This window comes from Sapajus apella, unplaced genomic scaffold, assembly GCF_009761245.1.
Source record: "Sapajus apella isolate SASKATOON/1434 unplaced genomic scaffold, GSC_monkey_1.0 scaffold2, whole genome shotgun sequence".
In the NCBI taxonomy this organism is placed as follows: Eukaryota; Metazoa; Chordata; class Mammalia; order Primates; family Cebidae; genus Sapajus; species Sapajus apella.
The window spans coordinates 63,556,039-63,581,191 of record NW_022436942.1 but is presented as its reverse complement, the minus strand read 5'-3'; the positions used below and the strand labels follow the sequence as shown (position 1 = coordinate 63,581,191).

The following is a 25,153-nucleotide window of genomic DNA, read 5'->3' as shown; positions in this document are numbered from 1 at the left end:
AGGCCAGCACGGCTACCACCACCCAACATGACAGATGGTGAAGATTTGGATTACACTCATTTTACAAACCAGCAGAGTTCCACACGGCATTTCTCAAAATCAAAGTCCTCTCATAAAGGTTTTCATTACAAGCATTAAAAACCTAGGAATCTGCCTTGAAAATGGACTATAGCAACTATTACCAGGTGATACAGAATGAATTCTACACTTATTTTTTTCTCCTGTGTTTGCATTCCTGGGATTTATCCTCATATTTCTGACCATAAATAATTTTAACATTTCACATGTTTTGGTTATTCATGATCACTTGGGCAGTATAAGAAAATGTAGCTTCTGAATATTGGCTACCTCTATGGAGCATATACTTCCTGGGATATAGTAACTAAAAGCTCTGTAAGCTGCCATTTTGTAAGGTATGGAGGGAATAGTATCTAGGGACTAGGTCTTATTTAGCAATTCAAATTTTATGGAGATGAATGATCAAAGTAAAACAATGTAGTAAAACAATGTTTGGATGCAACGCAGAATAAAAGAATATAAGAATTTTTTTAAAAAAGAAGGGAAAATTGAGAAGAGGGATGGCAATAAAATAAATTTATAGCCACGAACAGCTGCCTAAAGTTAGATGGGCTTGCTCACCAGGACTATTGCTAAAGTGTTAGCGGCAAACTTCAGATCCACCCACGAGGGTGAGCAGTCATCGTGTCTAACACTCCCATGAGAAAACTGATTGAGAGAAGCTGAGGGAAGTTAAGGGACTCATCTTAGGTTTGTGTTGATAGCAGAGCTACCCAGTCTCTTGATAGCTATCTAGACAGCACCTCTTTCCACTCTATTCCTATGCGTTTTGAAGTGCATTCTGTTTCCAGGAGGGTCAATGACAGTATATTTTTGGTCTTGACTCAGCTTTTCTATTTGATACAAATAATAGAAGTACTTCAGCACAGAAGAAAACTATTAGGGAACCCAGAAAACTATGGAGGGCTAGAGCTATGTTAAAAATACTAGAAATAGAAAATCTCCAGTGACTTCTCAAAAAGAAACCGAACACTCTGTGTTTGTGGGTACTACAGGATAAACCTCCATAATGCTGCCTTGAGACAATCTTCAAAGAAGTAGCTATCTACCCAAAGATTGCTCTAGTTTTTGTCAGGAAGAAATTGGTAACAGTTTCTGGTCTTCTTTCCCTAGCAGGAAAGCTTGTTTGTCTCTACCTGTGAAATTAGTCTGTAATCCCACCCCATCCCAAACAGAACTCCAGTACTGGCCCTGGGTAAGAAGATGGTTCAGTATCAAATCAGTCATGCTTTTGGTCTGCCAATGGTTAGATTCTGGTTATTAAAAAGTATGGTGATGATGATGGTGGTGGTGACAATGATGATGATAGCAGATGCTACCATTTATTTCATATTTAATCTTAACAACAACTCTTCAGTCTAAGCCTTGGTTCCATTTTTCAGATAACAAAACTGAGGTCATAAAGGGGAAGGAAACTGCCCAGCTAGTAAATGAGAGCCTGAATTCAAAACCAAGGCTGCCTGACTTCCAGAAGAGAATGGGCTCTCGCAGGAAAGAGGACATTCCTAATCACTGAAGGCTTCAAAAGAAGTTGGGTATCATTCAGCAAGACTAAAATGCAATGGGGTGCCCAGCATTGAATGTGTTGTTAGACCCCTGTTGGACTCAGTGAACTAAGATTCTTTGCCTGTATGGAAACGCTGCTCCACGTCTTTTAGAGACTGGTATGCAGGGTAGTTAATACATGAAAGCTATTTTTCTCTTGTCCTTGTTCTTGTTTGCCTTATTATAATTCTAACTCCTAGCTCTTTGCTATGTCCATACTGAACAAGTTTTGTAAAACCAATCTGTTAACTTATTCCCTGATTCTTACTATTCCTTCCTGCATAACTACATCTCTGTTCGGTTAGATTAGAATCAATATTGTTTGGCATTTAATTGATTGATTGCCCATCTCTACTGGAGTTTTGGTACTGACACATCTCCTCTCTGTATATTAACCACTGGCTAGAACCACTTAATATTGATTCTAATCTAATTCCCAGTTCTAGCCTCTCCGGTCTCTGTCATTTCTCAAGTCCTAGGCCCTCAAAGATTTTTTGCAACGAAAAACGGTGAGATCTCAATGTTTTAGGTAGACACTTAGGTGGCTCTTACTAAAGTTTTATTTTTAACAAAATGAAATGAAAGAACGTAGCTGAAAAGAAAATTAATCTAATTATTTACCTCTTTGCAATAAAACACACTCAATTCCACAGGATGAGACCTGTCCTTTAACTTGTAAAGTGCAAGATTTCTTAGAAATATAGAGCAAAAAATATTTACAGTCCATTCATCAACAAGTCTAAATATATAGAATTATTTAGAAAAATATACAGCACCTCTTGATTCTTGAGTCATGAGGTTATTTTCTTCTAATCTTAAAGAGAAAATTAAGAAAAGTTAAATGTTCAGATTATAAAGAGCATATTCTAGTTTTCTACAGAACTGCACATAGTAATGACATATATGTATTTGCTAGCCTAAATCACAAAGTACAGAAAGAACAATGAGGAACAAATACAGTATGTTAAAAATAATGTAATACAGCCTTGTGTATAAAGTGAACATATTAACAGTCATTTAAAACTATACATCAGACAATACACTGTATAGTGGTTTTGTAGATCAGCATTGTTTACCTTGAGCCTCACTTAAAAATTGACTTGAGCAAGAAGCTATCTATCAAAAGGTGCCTATTAGTCAAAAGAACTTCATCAGTCCCACAATTGCTAACTATTAAAACTCAGAAAATAGAACCTCATTTCATTTAATTATGCAATAGGCAATTATTTTCCTTTAAACAGCAGACTGCTTATCAGTCAATCATCTTATATTACAGAAATTTACCTTTCTGTTCTATGAAAACTCCATAAACTTACATAAATATTTGCTTGCATTTCCATACCTGATCATCGCTGAAATTAACTAGAAATTAAAAATATGGAGCATAACCACAAACAAAAGCTAAATTTTGCTCTGGAATTCTTCTTACCATGTGGGTGGTCATTTCAACCAATGATTACAATGAATAGATGGTACTTGCACATGGTTCACTGCAGCTGATACACAGGTCGAGTCAAGTAAGCCAAAATATAAATTTCATGTTTTTTCATAATACATAAAAATAAATAATTAGGGAAAATCAACAGCACATGATTTCACTTACTTTTCCGAACTGTCTTTGTTTGACTGGACGCCATATTGACAGCTTCAGATGGTAGGCCAACATATACTCCCCCATAGTTTCTTAATAAAAAGAAATCAGACCAATTTCAACGGTACTATCTATTTACAGGAAGCAACAGAAGCATGAAGTACTCCAAACAATTATATAATTATTAAAATAAGTCATGATTTTTCAAAAGTGGAATTCAGAGTATTATTGCCCTTGGGAATATAATTGGTTTCCCCTGTTAAAAAGAAGTTTTTTTTTTTTTTTTTTTTTAAAGAAACGTGTATTGAATTAGAATTTGTAGATATTTTACTTGAAATGAGAAAGAAGAAAAGAATTTGGGATGCTATAATTTTGTATAGTACTAAATATCAGTAGAGTGATGTGTCACAGTTAACATTTATCAAGAATTCAGATGGCTCACACCTGTAATCCCAGCACTCTGGGAGGCCAAGGCAGGTGGATGGCCTGAGGTCAGGAATTTGAGACCAGCCTGGCCAACATGGCGAAGCCCCGTCTCTACTTAAAAAAAGTACGAAAATTAGCCAGGTGTGGTGGCACAGGCCTGTAATCCCAGCTACTCGGGAGGCTCAGGCAGAATTGCTTGAACCCAGAAGACAGAGGTTGCAGTGAGCTGAGATCGTGCCACTGCACTCCATCCTGGGCAACAGAGCGAGACACTGTATCAAAAAAATAAATTCAGAGTAGTCAACGTGGTATGATATTAGGCATTATGGACACACAAAGATATCTTACTAATAGGGAGATACAAAATGAGGGTAGAGAGAGCTAGAGAGAAATGAGGGTGGAGTGCAGTGAATCAGAGGAGGAGGAGGAAGGGGAGGCTGAGAGAATGAAGGGAAGCCGTCCATTTAGGAGGAAGAGCATACCCAAAGGTCACAGGATAAAAATTAGCACACGCCACATGCACAGGACAAAAACCAAGTTTGCTTGGAATGAGCCAAGATGATGAATCCTAGGCAAGTTCTTTTTCAGACCATATGCCCCTACCTGTATTCTCCGTGCCACAGTTTTCCTGGTGGAATCTGTGCTATTGGGAATGTGCTACAGTGTATGAAATCCATGAGGTATGGCCAAAACCATTCAAACTAAAGCCAGCTGCAACACCAAACATACCTCCTCTTGTCATCTTCTGTTATGGATTCTTCTGTTCTAAAAGGTCAGAAACATTGGCTATGAGACACTTGGTTATATAGTTGGGGACTTCATTTTTGGTTCTAAGAAAAAAGAACTACTGAGTTAAAGGCAATTTGATTTCAAGTGTTTCCATCAGACTTAAGCAGAGGAGCGAAACTACCCATCAAGTGTTTCTGTGACAATATTCTGCCTTCACCTCAATCGTTCATACATTAAAACTTGGTAATTTTCTACAAACCAAAATGTGTGAATCCAGCAAATGCCAAAATGCACAACTGCCAAATGAATGGAAAACTGAGGGCAGCTGAAATTGGAAAGAAGCCTGAGTTCTCGTCTTGTGTATGCCACCCACTCCCTGTCTGGCAGACAGGCTGTGGGTGAGCTGCCACCCTGTGTGTCATTTGTAAAATAAGCTGGTTGACCAGATGACCCCTCAGGTCTCTTCCAATCCTAATACATGATTTAAGATCTCTTATGCCAGTTCAGAGGCACAACTATAGGTACAGAAAGATTTCTTCAGTGCAAAAACAGTTAATGACTATTTGATTTCTTTTTATCTAAAAACATGAGCCATTTCATACATGATCTATGCAAAGAGAGGGAGAAATGTTTATAAGGACACTTTTAGAGGGGATCACTGCTTAAAATGCACAGATTCTTTCCTTGAATTAGGAGTTCAGGCCGGGCGCGGTGGCTCACGCCTGTAATCCCAGCACTTTGGGAGACTGAGGTAGGCAGATCACCTGAGGTCAGGAGTTTGAGACCAGCCTGGTCAACATGGTGAAACCCTGTCTCTACTAAAAATACAAAACTTAGCTGGGGCCTGGTGGTGCACCCCTGTAGTCCCAGCTACTCAGGTTGAGGCAAGAGAATCGCTTGAACGCAGGAGGCGGAGGTTGCAGTGAGCCGAGATCATGCCATTACATTCCAGCCTGGGCAACAGACAGATACTTGGTTTCAAAAAAAAAAAAGAGGAGTCCATATTCTACATGAATTTTTTGACATATTTCTAAGAGAATCAGGATGCTTTCCTTGAAGCACTAGTTGGCATACATTAGCTGCTTTTCTGAAAGAAAAAAAAAAATTCAACAAGATTCTAATGTATCCAATGTGTCTGGTTAAACTCAACTTGTAACGCTAAGGTGCTTCAGTTGAGAAGAAAGCAGACTGGAAACATCTAAACATCATTGACTCTTCTATTCAGAGATGGTCTAACTATGATTTTACCCACTTAAAAGTTGTGAATATTTCCAATGTGACTATATATGTGCATGGGATTTTTGCTTTATTGCAACAGCCAGTAAGTCCAAGTCTATGAAGAAGGAAAGTGTAGATTTGACAATTATCTGGTAAATGCTGGCCATGAACAGCTAATACTGGAAGAGAGTGCAAAATCCATGTTGAGACCTAATTTATCCAGACTGAGCATATAACCTAAACTGACCAGATAGTTATCAGCTTCATTTACCTCTTGTTAATGCTGGATCGTTTTTTAATTCAAAAGTGTCAAAGTCATACTAATGGTGTTATGCTTATTGATGTGGTATAAGAAAGTGTTGTTCACTAGTTTTAATTAAAATGGATTTATAATCTTTTCATACAGATAATGGAGAAATGATGATGACAAACTTGTTCAAGATTATCAGAACTGTTTACTTTGGTCCTGAGTGATTAACTTTATCATGAAATCACTTGAACCTGTATGTAACTGGTAGCTTATGACACACATTTCCTGCCATAACTGTTCTTTTCACATCCATTTACATACCTGTTTATTTTAATTCTTTCTCCTTTTGCCTAACTGTGCTTAAGGATCTATTCAAAGTTTTAAAATAGATTTTCACTTTCCCAAATGTAAGAAAATAGTCATCTACTTTCTCTTATTAATTATTCAATTATCTTAAAACTCAATCTATGTTCTCCATCATAAAATTAATCAACAACCTTACACATACAACTGGCACTAAATGATAATGTACTTGCTATATTTATTGGATAATAAATTAAGGTTCGGATATAATGCCAAATCTTAAAAAACCACCTATAAAGCCTTATACAATGTCCACACTTCTAAACCTTCTACTACGTTGTGAAGCCTGCCTTTGTATACACACTCCCATGTTTAAGACTGTCACTCTGGCTGGGCGCAGTGGCTCATGCCTGTAATCCCAGCACTTTGAGAGGCTGAGGCGGACGGATCACAAGGTCCAGAGATCGAGACCATCCTGGCACTCTGTTGCTCACCAAGGACATGATTATTTTCTTTTCTGGTCACTACAGCTCCAGTTGTAGGACAGTGACTACTGCATGGCCCGCAGCTGTGTTTGCTGGTAGACTGCAAAATTTGTCCCCCAAACCAGAGAAAGAAATGAGGAGGGAGAACAGAACACAGAGCCACACCCTCCCCAGCCTTGTGAGAACAGTAGCCACTGATAGGGCCCAGAAGGTCCTTCGAAGGAGGCAGCATGGCCCTAGTTTCTGCAGTCCTAATGCAGATCAGTAAGAGCAAGGAATGAGATGACTTCACCCTCTAGAATCTTCCCTTAGAGAGCAGGGCCTGGAGATTGAATTATTCTGTGCTGGAGATAAACAAAGTGAAGATGAGGGCAATTCACAGCGGATGAAACTAGAAAAGAGGTCAAACTGTCCTGCTACACTTGATCACACTCTTTGGGAGTTAATTGGTCCACATCTCTCTACGAACTCAGTTTACCCATAATCTTGCTCCCTTAGAAAAGCAGCAAGTGGACATACAGCAACCAGAATAAATCTCTCATAGTACAATAGTAATTTTTATTTATTTATTTATTTTGAGAAGGGGTCTGGTTCTGTCACCCTGGCTGGAATGCAGTGGCACAATCTCAGTTCACTGCAACCTCCACCTCCCGGGTTCAAGCAATTCTCCTGCCTCAGCCTCCCAAGCAGCTGGGACTACAGGCACACACCACCACGCCTGGCCAATTTTTGCATTTTTAGTAGAGACGGGGCCTCACCATGTTGGCCAGGCTGGTCTTGAACTCCTGACCCCAAGTAATCTGCCCACCTCAGCCTCCCAAAGTGCTGGGATTATGGGCATGAGCCACTGAGCCCAGCTAGTAGTAATCCACTTCTAAATAATAGCCTCCTGGGGCAGGGGGCATACTTCAGGAGGCAATGCCCAGAAACCCACAAGCCAAGGCACTAAAACCTGGAAAATGGGAGAGAAGCAACTTGGGGACAACAAGAGTATCCCTTAATCTACTATAAATGTGGAAGAAACCTTGAGAATAAGGCTTATATCAAGAGAGCCAAAATGCAGAGTTGGAAGAGATAAGGGATCAGGTGCCACAAAACCAAATCATCAAAAATCAAAAAGTAACAGGTGAATTCTAACAGTTTCTGTCCCACCTCTTCCGCCTTGGCCCCAAGAATTGAGGCTTATCAGGACTTCTCCAGTTTCACAACCATGGAATCAAAAGCTGGAGCTGATGCAGGGGAAGAGAAACTAGCCCAAATTACCAAGGGATGGGGGGTAATCTAGAAACAAGCACGTGGCACATCGAGACAAAACCTGCTCTTGCTAGGGCACCTGTGCTAGACATTAAGTCCATTAGAGAAGAGAAAGGGGAAGGAAGACGCAAGAGAAGCGACAGGAACCAAGAGCTGAGGTTTGGTCGAAACATGTCTGCTTTACAGCTGTGCCCAGAGCCAATCTTAGAAAGGAAGACTGATTTCTGGAGTCCAAAGAGTGCTGGAGGAAGCCAGTGCTAAAGTATTTACATTAATTTTACTGAGCAGTGTTCCATTTTCTCGTTATATACAAGCCACTACTCTAAAGAATAAACTTGTATGATAAGCTCATTTTTCCAGGGTAAGTATGACTGAAAACCTATCGATAAGGTGCTTTCTCTGGTATCAAAACAATGTTTTATTTCTCATCATATACACAATTGAAAGCTGTGTGGAAAGTAATGCAACATTTGAAAAAATGTAAGAGTGAAATATTTTTTAATCATAACCTCAAATACCATCTTAGAAAAATCCTTCTATTTATTTATTTATTTCTAATTATTGTTTTGTTTTTTTCTGAGACAGGGTCTTGCTCTGTAGCCTAGGCTGGACAGCAGTGGCACAATTGTAGCTCACTGCAGCCTCAACCTCTCAGGCTCAAGTGACGCTCCCACCTCAGTCTCCCTAGTAGGTGAGACCACCAGGTGCACACCTCTGCACCTGGCTAACATATATTTTTTTTTGTTTCTGTAGCGATGGAGTCTCACTATGTTGTCTAGACTGGTCTCAAACTCCTGAGGCTCAAGTGATCCTCCCACCTTAGCCTCCTGAGTAGTTGGGACTACAGGCATGCGCCACCACGACCAGCTAGAAAACCTCTTAAACCATGAAAACACTCCCTAAGAACCATGGAACATGTATTTACCAATTTGGACCAGGTTTAAAAAATACACTGGGCCCAGTGCAGTGGCTCACATCTGGAATCTCAGCACTTTGGGCAGCTGAGGCAGACAGATCTCTTGAGCCCAGGAGCTCAAGATCAGCTGGGACAACAAAGGGAGACCCTGTCTCTTCAAAAAATACAAAATAAAATAGCCAGGCACAGTGGCTTGCACCTGTAGTCCCAGCTACTCGGGAGGCTGAAATGGGAGGATTGCCTGAGCCTGGGAGGTCGAGGTTACAGTGAGTCATGATCGCACCACTGCACTTCAGCCTGGGCAACAGAGCAAGATCCTGTCTGTCTGTCTGTCTGTCTGTCTGTCTGTCTGTCTGTCTCTCTCTCTCTCTCTCTCTTTCTTATACACACACATACACACACACAGAAAATACATTGGGCATTTAATTAAAATCAGGTCTCCTTTTCTTAACAAAAAATGTAGCTTCTTTTATTAAAGAGCAGGTGATCAAGGAGAAAGAATGAGTCGAAGTTCAAGTCACCCGCTGAGTAGCATAATAATCTTCTGGCCTAAGGCCACATGCTTACAAGTATTTATTGGACTTTCAGTCACAGCATTAGTAAAATTGTTTGCAGAAACTGTTATTCAAGTTGGACCCCTGTAACTAATATTCTCCCCACTTTCAACGTTGTTTGGGATTGTTGAAAAAATAAATCCTCAGTTGATGGTTTGAACATGACTCACTCTTGTAGAGTAAGATACTGTTTAGTGATATGTACCTTACCAAAGTTGGCTTGACACTTGGCATGCACGAAAAAGAAAGAAGAAAAGAAAAAAAAGCAACTGACCAAAGGCAACCACTGCAACTAAGATTACAGATGGATAGCTTTGGGTTTCCTCTGTCTCAGAGTTTTTATTAATTCTACTTCTAGCCCACTTCCTGTGATCTTGCTAAAACCAACCAGGTGCTCTTCTTACCCTTCTCAGGGTGAATATGAGTGCTAATCCAGATTCTCTAGGTAGTTATGCACCCTTCTGTTTCACACTAGGGTCACAGACTTTTTCTGAATGAACCAGAGACACCAAATGTCTCTCTAATCATAAAAAGCTCTGCTTTCTTTTAGATCAGGGCTCTGGAAGGTGGGCTGCCTCCATAACTACTATGTGTCTGTGGCTGCTCTTTGCGGCAGGTGGGCTTTCGCCTACCTGGCTTTTTTTAGTTAATGTATTTTGTGCATGCCTATTTAAAACCAAATATCTGTATGGAACACCTAAACCTTACAATCATTTCACATTACTATGATTTACCTTATCAATAACTACCACTTTCATTAAGTGAAACCTTATTCAGTTTATATAAAATATGAATCTATTTTTTCTTCCTCAGTTATGGAATATGGTAGTCAAAATTTTTCATTATATTTGCTCAGTTTCCAGGTTGTTTAAAATAGCTATCCCAAGTGACCTAAAGATTTTAACAGTGAAATAAGGGAACCATGTCATGATCAAGGACAAATACAGATGACAAATATTAGAAAGCAGCCAGCCACCCAAAACAGCATCTCCCAACTCATCCTTGCTACAACTTGCCTGAAAATTCAGAAAGTTGTCACTTCCCTTAGCCTTCCAGAACAAAGTTATGTGGCAAAGAAATGACTTTTCTACTTATTCATCAAGAAAAATGTTCTAAATATACAGCTATTCTTATTAGAGCTGAGCTAAAAAGCAAAAAAGAAAAAAAAAGCCAGTAGTCTTTTCTTTTTCCATATTTGCAGTGTCACTAAAGAGACTAAACTTATTTTGATTCATAAACAGTAAAAATTGAATATGGAAACCCTGGAGACCATGGCTCTCCCGATCTGTTTCTAGTTACCATTCATGATAGCCTTCTGGAGTAGGTTTATTAACTGACTGTGTTTATTTGCATCTACACTATAATTCTCCAGATAAAATATAATTATTTAATTTTCTTTATAACATGTTTTCATGATGGTTCCGGCTCCTTGGGGTGGTTTCAATTCATTCTAGCAAACCCTTAATTATACAATGACTTCCGACTGAATTATGTTTTGCCATTGGCTGTTTTGGCCTATGTTTACTATCATTCATTTCTTCCCAATTTCAAGACTTCTTTGGACATTTTTTTCTATTTTTCTCCCTGGATGAGCCCCTTGGCCATTATTAGTCCCTTTCTTTCTTCCAGAATGTATGACTGGAGATGAGTAACATTCACTTCAAAGGAATGCTGTCAACATCTCTTTGTACGGAAGCAAGGGATCAAGAGCTGGACTGCAAATTCCCTGCACTCTCTGGCTCTCCTCCTAGTTATTCTCTTCCTAAGGAGCACACAGTGTTTGGAATTATTTCAGTATTAGTTGTAGAAGCAACGTTTGATATAAGGCAAGAGTGCTCTCTTCATCTCCTTAAGAAGTTTTGCTTTCCCTTGCAGGCATCACTTTTCTCAAAATTTCCAAGAATATGCAATTTGTTCTCACCTCTCCTAGTTTCTCCTAACAGGAGATGGAGCCAGCATGCTCTGCACCTCCCCACAGAGCTCTCACAGGTGAGGCAATTTCATTTTCACTCAGAACGTCTCCTCTCTGGGGTCTAAACCCTACCATAACTGTCCCTAGTGCACCAAAGATTTTGACCCTGACCCAAAGTTTTTGTTTCTAAGCACCAATAGCTTGGTCAATTTTAAAATCCATGAAAACCACCCATCTAACCTCTCACTTCATATTTTGCTGACTTCTTCTATCCCAACAACTTCTGTGTGCTCTGATAACATACACCCATGGGTGCTCTGTGAAGCTTAGTTCTTGGAAATATTTTACCACGTTTTAGAGTAAAAAATCCCACTCCCTAGGGAGAAAAAAAAATCTTCCTTTCGATATTTCCATCGTTCTCAAGAAGCCTGCTTTCTTATTGCATCATCAGCTCCAGTTCATCCATCCCTCCCCATCCTCCCATCCATCAGCCCCTTGTGTCTCTTCCGTCTCTCCCTAGCATATGTCTTGCAGTCAAGTGTTTCTGCAACACTTGCTGGTCACCACCCAATTCCTCTCCATCCCTGGATGAATTATCCATCTGCTTTCTCTCTTCCTGCTCCTATTTCACAGAGTCCTACCTAAGGCAAATCTCATCGTGGCTACCAATATGAATATATGACTTCTAACCACACCAAGGCCCTCAGTATGTTGGGTCTTCTGCCATCAAGTATTCATAACAGAGACCCTGCCAAATTTTTTCAACAACATTTTAAACTAATAATTCTAGCTGTCATTCACCAGGGGCAACAAGCATGATGTCAAGTATTTTCCTAGGATATTAAATATACTGTATTTGTAATCTGTTCCTCAAGCAGTTACTTCAGTTCTCTGTGCTCCCCAACTCCTCACTTACAAAATGAAACATCATTATTCTGTCCATCAGATTATCATGGGTATGAAAGGTGATAATGTACAGAAAATACTGGAAGTCGGTGTATGGTGCACAGTCCTCAGTAAAGATTAGCTACTAATGTAATAATGATCATGATGAAGATAATTACCCTGCACAGTTATTATATTAAGCCAATTTCACAGAATTATACTAAGGACACAATATAACACAGCTAGTAAATGGTGATGAGAATTTTAAACACAGGTCTCTCTGCTTCCAAAATGCAGGCTTTTCCAATGCTACTTCAACCCCATCCTCTTCACCCTCAGAAGACAGCCCTGCTTCCTGCTACATGGATGAGGAAAAAGCCCATCAGATACTCTCTCAGGTCTGGATCTATGAGGAGCAGAGAGGGCTCAGCTGACATGGGTGCATTAGACATGGGAAATTTATAAAGGATCTCAAGAAACTCAACATAAAAGATGCATCATTTCTTTTTTTCCAAACACAAAAACAAATACAAATCACCAATGGGTTTTATGTTATTTCATTCTAAAATATTTTTCTCTATATTTGCTACCTTCCATAATAAATAACAAAATAGCCTTGCTAAGGAAAGAGTCTCAATAAAATTCATTTTACCTGTTTTAAGTAAAAGAAGTATTTGAATTACATTGTTTACATTGAGTAGCTATGGTTTTTTTTTTATTTTCAACAGTAAACATTACATTTGATTCAACTTATTTAATACTGTTTATTTGAAACATATTCATAATATTCTCATAAATATTACTTAAACTTTAAATCAAGACCTTTTTAAGAACACGAAGATTGACCTACATAGAAAACGTGCCTTCAATTCAATTCCAATTCTTTCTGCTTGCCTAGTTACAATTGCTCCCCGCTTTTCTGGTAACGGCATCCCAATTTTTCTGTAAAGAATCGCCCCTCTCCCACTCTTTGGCCATGTGGTTAATGGCATTGATTGGTTCCAGTGGTGAACACATGACCACAGCCTGGCCAATGAGAATCCCACATTCTCCCGGCCCACTGACTGATTCAGAGATAGGAACGTGACCCCAACTGGCCAGCGAAAGCCCAGCCCTAGGACTTTTGATTAAACTACAAGGAAAAATAAGCTATTTTTTCCACAGGAATTACGAAGCTGATAAGATATAAACTAGTCCTGTTTGTCACCACTTGGGGAAAGCTGCCTAAGAATGAAGACGAAACCAGAGAAGACAGTTTCTTGTTGTCGTTTGATCACCTGGATCCAGCTGTGACTGAAGCCAAGTCCCTGGAGTTTTCCACTACACATGCCAATAAATTCCTTTGAGTTTGTTTGTTTAGACCAGTTTAAACTGGGTTTCTGCAATTTCCTACCAAAAATATCGCAACACAGCCTATTTGTGTCAAATAGCTAAGAATCTGCTACACTAAAATAAAAACATGGTTGATGTTTGCAGGTTTGTGAAAGCTGCCAAATGGCATCACCTTGAATTCACTTCTTTTTTTGTTTTGTTCAGTGCGTTAATTTCAAAGAGACAGAAAGAGAGGAAAAGAAAGGTTCATTTTCTGATATGCATGTAGGCTTCTTCTTATGGTGATTAAATTTCTAAACATTATCAACCATGTTTTCAAGTTTTGAAGGTTAACCTAGCTAGGTTTTGAGTTCTCTAGCCTGTTGTAGAATCTACTTGCATCATTATTCTGTCACCACAGGAAAACCTCCTTCCCAAACCACCATCAGCTTTTCTTACTCTCCTGGTTCCTGCCTTTTAGCCTACAGGAATATAATATCCATGCGCCCTCCATGCCAAAAAACAATTTAAAAAAAAAAAGACAAAAGGAAAAACAAACTTCAATACACAAAATCAACCATACTCACCACTGGACAGAAAAAATAACCAAAAACACTTAAAGAAAAGTGTAAAATGTTCATAATGATTGTCTCTGGTGGTAGAATAAGAACTGAATTTTTCTCTTAAAAAATACTTTCCTGTACTTTCCAAATTTCCTTGGTATTCTTTTTTATAACATGATATATAGTTGAAAAGTTGCCTCTTCTTAAAGCCACCAACATCTTTCCACTCCTTACTGCCAAACAGCATAAAATGAAAGACCCACATCACTCTCTCCACTTCCTCACACCTGGCTCACTTCCACTTTGACTTGGTTGTCATTCACACCGCTCAACTGAAACTACAGTCCCCAAGGTGACCAATGTGACTATGATGAAACAAGCAAAGACTTCCTGTCCTCCTTCAGCCCCAGTGACCTCTTTGGACTATCGGCCATCCCTTCCTTTGGCTCAAGTTTGCCTGCAGCATTAACCTTAGAATTTCCTTTCCTTTCCTTCCCCATTCAGTCATTAAACACATCTTACTAATTGTATTTTCTAATGCACCTTGTATGCATCACCTCCTTTCCTTCTGCCATCTGACCCTCTTGTAGTCCCACTTCCATTATTCTTCTATGCCTCCACCCTCCCTCATCCCATCTGTCACAGTGCTTTGGGAGTTACTGCCCTAAAACTCAAACATAATCATTTAATTCCTCCACCTTAAAATCTCTATTGGCTCTTGAATGCATAAAAAAAAAAAAAAAGCACAATTATTGGCCTTGCACCCAAGGCCCTTCACAAGCCAGTCCTGGCCATCAACCTCATCTTTCACTTCTGCCCAGACTGTACCACAGGCTCCAGGGGATACCACCTGGCTGGCTGTTCCCAGACCTACTGTCCTCTTGCACTCCTATGCCTTTTTTCATGCTTGTCCTCTGCCCTGGATTGCCATTTTCCCCCTTTTCTGCATGAAGTCTTGTTCATCCTTCAATGCCCAGGCCAGAATTAAATTCTGAATATTGTAATAATTAGCAATTATCACACCATATTTTGGTCCCTAGTAGAGAGTGATGTACTTCAGGACAGATGCATCATTCTATTTGTTATTATATACTGACTTGTCAGCTATAGAAAATAGCAAATAAATAGGTAAAAAGGAAGAGGAGTAAAAATTGCAGACCTTTCCTAGAGAATTGATTTTTTTAAATATATAGTAAGGGAGTAATTAAAGTATTTCTGGCTTCCAAAAATAACTACTATTTTCCTACAAAGACTTTTCTGTGGTCTGTATAATACTGTGGCTGCCCTATTCAAAGTTCTTTACTCTCAGTACTTATTATATTACTTTGGCCAATTCTTCTGGTTTGGCATCAGTCTGCTTAGAATTTTTTTTTTAATTTAATGTGCATAATAAAAAATTTAAGTCATCTTAATTTCTTAGCTTGTCATTCAATCATGGTATCACCTAATATTATAGTCGAGACTTATAAATCTATAGCTTCCACTTAAAAAAAATTGAATATGTTTGAATATACTTTTGTCTAAGGAAAAGTAATACGATAACATTCCTTAACTTTTTCCAGTTAAATTTACTGCATTTATTTTTAAAAGGTCATATATTTCATAAAATTACTTTATTTTAAAGTTATAGGACACAGAATGAGGTATAGTCATAGAAAACCTAAATCTGAAGAATTCAGAATTTAAAAGAGTGAAATAGTTAAATAGTTAAATGGCATCTGACATCCTGGAACAGTTAATTCTGCTGACAAAATCATCACTAAATTTCATTGGAAAAAGAAAGGTGTCATGAAATCACTCTGTCCTTGAAGAGAAATGATGGAATTGATTCAACAACTATTTATTCAACACAATCTATGATCAAAGCATGATATGAATAACTCTAGAGCACTATAAAATGAGTAAGACACTTCCCCACTCTTAATCCCCAAAGAAGACAAGACAAGAACGTGAAGAACTACAATATAAACCCAACACGATGCATCACAAAAAGGTCCAAAATGCTGTGAGGGTTCTGAGGAGAAAGACACACTATGCAGCTGAGAGATCCAGGAAATACTTCTCACGAAGGATGACACACAAGCCCTACAGAACAGATGGCATTTCTATAAACGGAAAGGGAAAGGGCCATTCCAGGCAGTGGGCACGGCAAAACACACGGACAGGAGCAGGAAACATGAGGTAGCTGGAGCCCCGTGAGAACAGCGGCCTGGAGCAGCTCTGTACCGCCCTCCCGGTCCTGGGCTCTGCTCGCTCCTCACTGCAGCATCTCCTCCCATGTCATGCAAGCCAGTCGGTTTGAGGCTAAAACATAAATGCTCTTCCTATTCCTAATAAATCCTGGGTTCAGTCCAGTAGACAATGGGGAATAATTGAAAGGTTTTGAGCAGAGGTCCTATACCAGTGCAGGGCAGTGCTTGAGGAAAAGTAATCTGGCAACACATATAGAAATTGAAGGGAGCTACTGAAGGAGAGACCAAAATACTGCAATAATAGGAATAAGGTCAGAGTACACAACTCACTGTTGCTAAATGTTTGGGTAATAAGCTACAACACTGTAATGAGGAGTTAAAAGCAATTATTACTACTTCCTTTGTATCTAAAGTCCTGATTTTAAAAATGCATATTTAATTCCCAGAAAGCTTTATGACCCCATTCTCATCTTCTCTAAATTTTTTGCAATAAGAAATAAGAAAGTCTGACTTTTTTTTTCTTTGAGACAGAGTCTGGCTCTGTCAACCAGGCTGGAGTGCAGTGGTGCAGTCTCAGCTCACTGCAACCTCCACCTTCCGAGTTCAAGCAATTCTCCTGCCTCAGTCTTCCAGCTAGCTGGGATTACAGGCACCCACCACTGCACCTGGCTAATTTTTTGTATTTTTAGTAGAGACAGGGTTTTAATATGCTGGCCAGGCTGGTCTTGAACTCTTGACCTCAAGTAATCCACCCTCCTCAGCCTCCCAAAATGCTGGGATTACAGGTGTGAGCCGCCAGGCATGGCCCTATTTTTGATATTTGACCATTGACAGCTTTCGAGCCCCATTACTCCCCTTTTGCCACACATCTGTATAAGCCAATAAGAAAGGAGGGGCAATTCTTCCTTGTGCCACCAGGAAAAGCAAACCTCTGCCCATTCATAAGTAGCCTCACCACAGCCCACTCTCCAACCAAAATCACTCACATCCTTTCCTTCACTCAAGCTGAACAGACTCATCTGGATGGCTGCCCTGCTCTCCCCAGAAAGGCTCATATGAGTAATATATCTTTTCATACCCTCCTAGGGTGTGGTGAATCAGTCTTGACATCCAACCCAGTTTTGGGTGGGAGAGTTGATCCCATCCTCCACTGGATAACCACAAACACTCTTAAAAGAGTAAACTGCTGCAATGTCCTTGAGATAGCTAGATTAGAGGAAGGAGGATGCTCAGAGAAGGGGCATGGAAATACTGAATGCTCCTGAGCTCCAGAATCCTCCACAGGGAAATGCCCATTATTAAATGTCCTATGCTCTAAAGATAGCTCAATGTGACTGTGCTGAACAGCCCTATATATTCACTCGAATATATAGTTATCAACTTTAAAACAACTCAGTGTGCACTGGGTAACTGCTTGGCCCCAGCCTTTTCTCCCCGGCTAACTCTAAAACACTGCACAGTCATAGAAGCTACATGCTTAATTCTCCTATAATCACTATACAAGTTGGGATGGAAACACAATTCAACATTTCTCCTTCTTACGATCCTGAGTTAAAGTGCCCAGGCAACTAAAAGGCTAAAATGAAAAGCACAAAGAACATTCTCCAAATAGCACTTCAGTTACAAACCAAATGATCATCTTCACATGTGCATTATACACGAAGTATTTTCATGTCTTTTCAGACATACCTACAGAGACCTAAAGGTCATAATCATGAAAAACAGCAACTTCCTCAGAAAGAGAGCTTATAAAGTCATTAATATTCAATACTTACACATCTTTAGCTGCTCCTGCAGGGCCTAGAGAAAAAAAAAGATAGGTTTATGTTGGTGTGATAGTTTTGCTATAAAAATGTTGTCTAATACCTAACTAAAATACAGTAATATTCCTAAAGAGATAAGAAAATGGTTTTTTTAAAATTTCAAAAACAGAGAAAGGAGGGCAAAACATCATAAAATTCAATCTTTTTTTTTTTTTTTTTTTTTGAAACACAGTCTCACTTTCTCGCCCAGGCTGGAGTGCAGTGATGCAATCTCAGCTCACTGCAACCTCTGCTTCCTGGGCTCAAGTGATCCTCGCACCTCAGCATCCTGGGTAGCTGGGAATACAGGTGCATACCACCAGGCCCGGTTAATTTTTGTATTTTTTCTTGAGATAGGTTTTCACCATGTTGCCCAGGCTACCCTCCAACTCCTGGGCTCAAGCAATCCTCCCATTTTGATCACCCAAAGTGCTAGGATTACAGGCATGAACCACTGCACCTGACCTAAAATGCCAATCTTAAATTTCAAATTTAGTTTAAGTTTCAAATCTTAGCTTTGGAATCTATTCTATCCATCTTTAACAATTCCTGTAAATTACAAGGTGCCAGTTCCGAAAAAGATTTTACAGATCACCTAATCCAACCTCCCATTTTACGAATTTTAAAACTGGCAGACTTCAAGAAACATTTTATTTTCTAAGCCACACACCTTCAAAGTTGGTGTCTGCATGGCATGGTTGAGTCATACTGTGCACTAATGCAAGCAATGGACTACATTAATTAGGAAGCCTCACAGACAGCAGCCTAGTTCCAAAAAGAGCCACATGCATCCCTAACTCTGCTCCCACTGGCTTTCCATCCACTTGTGATGCTTACTATGGAGTGTCAACTTGATTGAACTGAAGCACGCAAAATATCGTTCCTGGGTGTGTCTGTGAGGGTGCTGCCAAAAGAGATTAACATTTCAGTCAGTGGACTGGAAGAGGCAGACCCACCCCTAATCTGGGTGGGCACAATCTAATCAGCTGCCAGCGCAGCTAGAATAAAGCAGGAAGAAGGCAGAAAGAGCAGACTTGCTGAGTCTTCTGGCCTTCAACTGTCTCCTAAGCTGGATGCTTCCTGCCCTCAAACATCAGACTCCAGGTTCTTCAGCTTTTGGACTCTTAGACCAATAGTTTGCCAGGGGCTCATGGGCCTTCAGACATAGACTGAAGGGTACACTGTTGGCTTTCCTACTTTTGAGGTACTGGGACTGGGACTGGCTGTGTTGCTCCTCAGCTTGCAGATAGTCTATTGTGGGACTTCGCCTTGTGATCATGTTAGTCAATTCTCCTTAATAAACTCCGCTTCACACATTCATCTGTCCTATTAGTTCTGTCCCTCTGGAGAACCCTAAAACACCACCCATGTGAAAAAGACAGGCCATCTCTTTTGGTCCCCATCCCCACTACTTCTCACAGATTTTCTGCCCACAACATTTCCTCCTCCCAATATCTTTATTTGGGAGGCACAGTACTTGATTCCAGCTCTTACAAGATATATGTTATTAAGCATTTTTTAACCTCTTAAGACCTCCTTCCCTCATGTCAAGTGAGGGTAAAAAAGTATCTTTCTCAAAGGTTATTGTGAAGATTTTAAAAGACAATGTATAAAAAGGCAATGTAAACACTTAAAACAAAGCTGGTGCATATAGAAGTGACACTTGTTAATATTTTAATTTTAAAATTAAAATAACTTCTGCACAAGTCATAGAGTTCAAGACCAGCCTGGGAAACATGGTGAAACCCTGTCTCTATTAAATACAAAAATTGGCTGGGCATGGTGGTGCACATCTGTAATCCTAGCTACTCAGGAGGCTGAGGCAAGAAAATAGCTTGAATCCAGGAAGTGGAGGTTGCAGTAAGCTGAGATGGCACCACTGCACTACAGCCTGGGTAACAGCGCGAGACTCCAAATGAAATAAAAAATAAAAATAAAAGAAGTCAAAGTATTTTACTCCAAAATATATTTATTTGATATATTTTGAAATGGCAAAGCAAAGCCGTTTCTTGTGAGGGAAAAAAATCTATATTCTGTAGAGAATTCTCTTCCCTTTCCAGGTCTTTTTCCTGATCTAGGAGAGAATTAACTTAGTGTCTAGAACCTCTATTTTTTTTGTTTGTTTTTTGAGATGGAGTCTTGGTATGTCGCCCAGGCTGGAATGCAATGGTGCAGTCTTGGCTCACTGCAACCTCCACCTCCCAGGTTTAAGCAAGTCTCCTGCCTCAGCCTCCTGAGTAGCTGGGATACAGGTGCCCACCACCACACCAGCTAAGTTTTGTATTTTTTTAGTAGAAATAGGGTTTCACCATGTTGGCCAGGCTGGTCTCGAACTCCTGACCTCAGGTGATCTGCCTGCCTCAGTCTCCCAAAGTGCTGGGATTACAGGCGTGAACCACTGTGTCCAAGCCTGGCACCTTTTTAAGTCTGATAAGAAACATTTAAAGGAGCTTCATCTGCATAATACAACCTCGGTCTCCACAACCCCTTATCTTAACTCAGATAATTCCAGGCATCGATTGATTCCAGATTTTTAAATAAACTCTTTCAACCAATTGCTGATCAGGGCATCTTGGAATCCACCTATGACCTGGAAATAACCCCCCACACCCCACCACCTTTGAGTTGTCCTGGACCAAACCAATATACATCATACATGAATAGATTGGCATCGTATGTCTCCCTACAACACATAAAACCAAGCTATAGCCTGACCACCCTGGGCACATGTTCTCAAGACCTTCTGAGGCTATGTCACAGGCATGTCTTTAACTTTGGCAAAATAAACTTCTAAATTGATTGAGACCTATCTGAGATACTTTTTGATTTACATAGATTTTCTTCTAGATTCTCATGCTTGTTTGACTCTAAAACAGAACACTCATTTTCATGGATTTATGGTGGCACTAATCTTTTGTTTATTTTTTGCTATCAAAACACTCTACTGTTGGCAGTTTTTCCTATGTAACATTTTTTTTAAGTTTAGGATTTTTTGGTTTAATAATCTCTGATTCTAAAGCAGTTTACATATGTATAATTTAAACAATAATTACAGCATAGAAATGTTCTTCCCTGAAGAAAGGAACTAAGTTTATTACAAAGTTTAGGTTTAGTCAAAGCCTTAAAAGAATTTGAGACATAGCCTCAATTACTTTTAGGATCAGCTTTTAATTTGCAGTATTTCAGAGGCAAAATTAATATCATTGTTGAATTGTTCTTACAATTTGGCAGTAACTTTCCCCACAGGCTTATTTACTTACCTTGTAGCACATCTTCCTTTATCTTTACACCTTAATGTAAAGGAAGTTAATTCTCTCCTGGATCAGGAAAAAGATGTGGAAAGAGAAGAGAATTCTCTACAGAATATAGATTTTCCCCCACAAGTGATAGCTTTGCTAGGCCATTTCAAAGTATGTCAAAGAAATATATTTTGGAGTAAAATACTTTGACTTCTTTTATTTTTATTTTTTATTTCATTTGGAGTCTCGCACTGTTACCCAGGCTGGAGTACAGTGGTGCCATCTCAGATCACTGCAACCTCCACCTCCTGGGTTCAAGCTATTTTCTTGCCTCAGCCTCCTGAGTAGCTAGGATTACAGGTGTGCACCACCATGCCCTGCCAATTTTTGTATTTTTTAATAGAGACAGGGTTTCACCATATTGCCCAGACTGGTCTCGAACTCCTGAGCTCAGGCAATCCAATTGCCTCAGCCTCCCAGAGTGTTAGGATTACAGGCATGAGCCACCACACCCAACCTGAGATCTTTTAGAGCCTGCTATCTGTCATGTCAGTATCTTATTGCTACAAAGAGTCTGCTTTGTCAGTCTTAAGGACTGTTTTAATGTTAAATGCTGGTCGGCTGTGCCTGACTTTCAAAGGAAGGAGGGTATAATCAGGTATGTACAATCCCCACTTCCCATTATGGCCTGAACTAGTTTTTCAGGTTAACTTAGGAATGCCTTTAGCCAACAGGAGGGGTCCATTTAATTGGTTCAGGGGATTAGAATTTTCAGTTTACATCTAGAAAGAAAATAATATCTTTTTAGCTTTTATTTTTTATTTTTGTGGAAAAGGATGTGTTTGGGTTTTCCTATAGTCAGGGAATGGAGAGCCAAAGGTGAGCCTTTGATTCTGCAAGTTTTACACAGAGAAGAAAACAATGATTACAATGTGGACCATGAGTCCCCAACTTTTTTTTTTTTTGAGATGGAGTCTCACTCTGTTGCCCAGGTTGGAGTGCAGTGGCACAATCTCGGCTCACCACAACCTCCGCTCCCCAGTTTCAAGCGATTCTCCTGCCTCAGCCTCCTAAATAGCTGGAATTATAGGCACCTGCCACAATGCTAGCTAATTTTTTCTGTATTTTTAGTGGAGACAGGGTTTCTCCATGTTGGCCAGGCTGGTCTTGAACTCCTGACCTCAAGTGATCCATCTGCCTTGGCCTCCCCAAGTGCTGGCATTACAGGTGTGAGTCACCATACCCCGGTGAGTCCTCAACATTTAAAGACTAGGGGCGATCTACTACAATCCACAGGAAGAAGAGAGTGGCCAAGGCTGCCTCCGCTACATCTCAGGAACGGCAACAGGGTGATGGGGTAAGAACAGTGTGGAAGCAGAAGGCAGATGACTGGAGTCAGGTCCCTGCTCCAATATTTGTCTAACAGTCACTAAAGCACTTTGTTTCAGCGTCTAATAAACAAAGACATACTGGGCCAACAAATGCAGCTAGGAAGGCAAAGCACAGTAACATGTATGAAATGAGAAATGAGTTTATAAATGGCCGTATGTTGTGCATTCAGTGCTTAATCAGCATCAGAAACTCTCCATCCACTTTACCTTGATTGCACCAAGCTATGGGCAACATCAAGGGCCTCTTCCCTGCTGGGCTCATCATTTAACATCCCAGCAGGCCCAAGGGAAATGCATAGTGCCACATCATTTAAAACAAAGTCAAAAGACCATTCCCTCTGTTCTAAAACGGCCCTCCTTTGGAAGGCCATCATCGATGGAATAACTGCAATGGTAGGAGTGGGGCAAAGAAGTCAGAAGTCAGAAACACTCCATGAAGGATGTGTGTGTATATATGTGTGATTGTAAAATATGCTCCATGTTTTAATAGGAAAGAAAATGTGCATCTTAGAAACAAGGAAACATGGTGGGGTTTTTTGTTTTGTTTTTTTGAGATAGAGTTTTGCTCTTGTTGCCCAGGCTGGAGTGCAATGGCACAATCTCAGTTCATTGCAACTTCCACCTCCCGGGTTCAAGGGATTATCCTGCCTCAGCCTTCCAAGTAGCTGGGATTACAGGCATGCGCCACCAGGCCTGGCTAAGTTTGTATTTTTAGTAGAGATAATTTTGTATTTTTAGTTTCTTCAGGTTGGTCAGGCTGGTCTCGAACTCCCAACTTCAGGTGATCTGCCCACCTCGGCCTCCCAAAGCACTGGGATTAAGGCATGAGCCATCACACCCGGCCACATGGTGGTTATTGATAAGCTTGTAACCAGGGTAATGAGAATACGACTCCCTAACACACAACTTCCCAAAGGAAAAGAAAAAAAGTTACAACTTTGTCCCTGGTTCCTAGTACAGAGCTCCTAAAACCCCTGGAATTTCCTGAGTGATGAGTGACAGGAGCCTCTCTCTGTGAGACTTCTAATGAGGTGACTCTTTATATATGGCCAAGCTCACATATAGCTTCAGGATGGGGACTGTTTGCTAGAAAGAACAAGCCTTGATTAGAAGCTTGGGATTTTAAGCTCCACCCTGCCACCTGCAGAGAGAAAAGAGGGGCTGGAGATTGAGTTAATAACCAGTGCCCAAGGATTTAACCAGTCCTACTGGTGTCTTGGCCCTTTTTGTGTTGCTGTAACAGAATACCACAGACTGGGTAATTTATAAAGAAAATAAATTTACTTCTTACAGTCTAGAGGCTGGGAAGTCCAAGATTGGGAGGCTCACATCTGGTGAGGGCCTTTATGCTGCTCTATCCCATGGCAGAAGGTAGAAGGGCAAGGCAGCAAGAGAGCAAGAAGGGGCCAAACTTGCTTTTATAACAGCCCTTTCTCTCAATAACCAACCCACTCCTCTCATCCCCTAATTTACTGATGATTAAACATATTAATCCATTCATGGGAGCAGAGGTCTCAAGCCCTAGTCACTTCTTATTGCCCCACCTCCCAACACGACTGCATTGGGGATTAAGTTTCCAACACATGAACTTTGGGGGATACATTCAAACCACAGCACCTACAAAAACCTCAAAATAACTGGATGTATTAGTGTGTTCTCAAACTAATAAAGACATACCCTAGACTGGGTAATTTATAAGGAAACAGTTTAATGGACTCACAGTTCCACATGGCTGTGGAGGCCTCACAGTCATGGCAGAAGACAAAGGAGGAGCAAAGTCACATCTTACATGGCAGCAGGCAAGAGAGCTTGTGCAGGAGAACTCCCATTTATAAAACCATCAGATCTTGTAAGACTTATTCACTACCACAAGAACAGTATGGGGGAAACTCTACCCATGATTTAGTTATCTCCATCTGGCTCCACTCTTGACATGTGGGGATTATTACAATTCAAGGTGAGATCTGGGTGGAGACACAGTTAAACCATATCACTGGATTCAGTGAGCTTCCAGGTTGGTGAACATATCTATGCACCAGGACTGTGGCATAGCCCAACTCCACTGGCGTTAGAGGCTTCTGCACTTGGGATGCTTCCAGACTTCCCCAAGTACCTCTTCCACTGGCTATTCATTCAGACCCTTTATGATCAAATAGTAAACATGAGGAAAGTGTCCTCCTGAGTCCTATAAGCTAATTCTAGCAAATCATTGGGCCTGAGGAGAAGATTTGTGAAGATCCCCAAATCCATAGCCAAGCTGACAGAAGTGTGGCAACCCAGAAGCCGGATATTTGCAACTAGAGTCTGAAGTGAGGGCAGTCTTGTGGGACTGATCTGTTAAACCTGTGGAGGCTGACACTAACTCCGGGTAGTGTTAGAATTGAATTGAATTTTAGGACACTTGGTGTTGGGAGAATTAGATGTCAGGAAGGAAAAAAAAAAAAAAAACCCTCTCAAACATTCTTTATGTTTTATATAAAAAATTTTATGTTTCCTAGTAATGGCTAAG

General features: G+C 40.2%; 1 protein-coding gene across 1 annotated transcript in view; it reads right to left on the bottom strand.

The window, feature by feature from the left end:
* The window catches only part of CUNH12orf75 (chromosome unknown C12orf75 homolog), a 37,905-nt gene that overhangs the window by 2,514 nt on the left and 10,238 nt on the right, over positions 1-25,153 (bottom strand). Inside the window, exons 2-5 of the mRNA XM_032300058.1 lie at positions 17,988-18,012; positions 4,370-4,405; positions 3,227-3,306; positions 2,400-2,437 (exon numbers count right to left, since the gene is read on the bottom strand). Of these exons, the coding sequence (XP_032155949.1) occupies positions 2,433-2,437; positions 3,227-3,306; positions 4,370-4,405; positions 17,988-18,012 (146 nt within the window). The 3' untranslated portion in view covers positions 2,400-2,432. The remainder of the gene's footprint in view (positions 1-2,399; positions 2,438-3,226; positions 3,307-4,369; positions 4,406-17,987; positions 18,013-25,153) is intronic.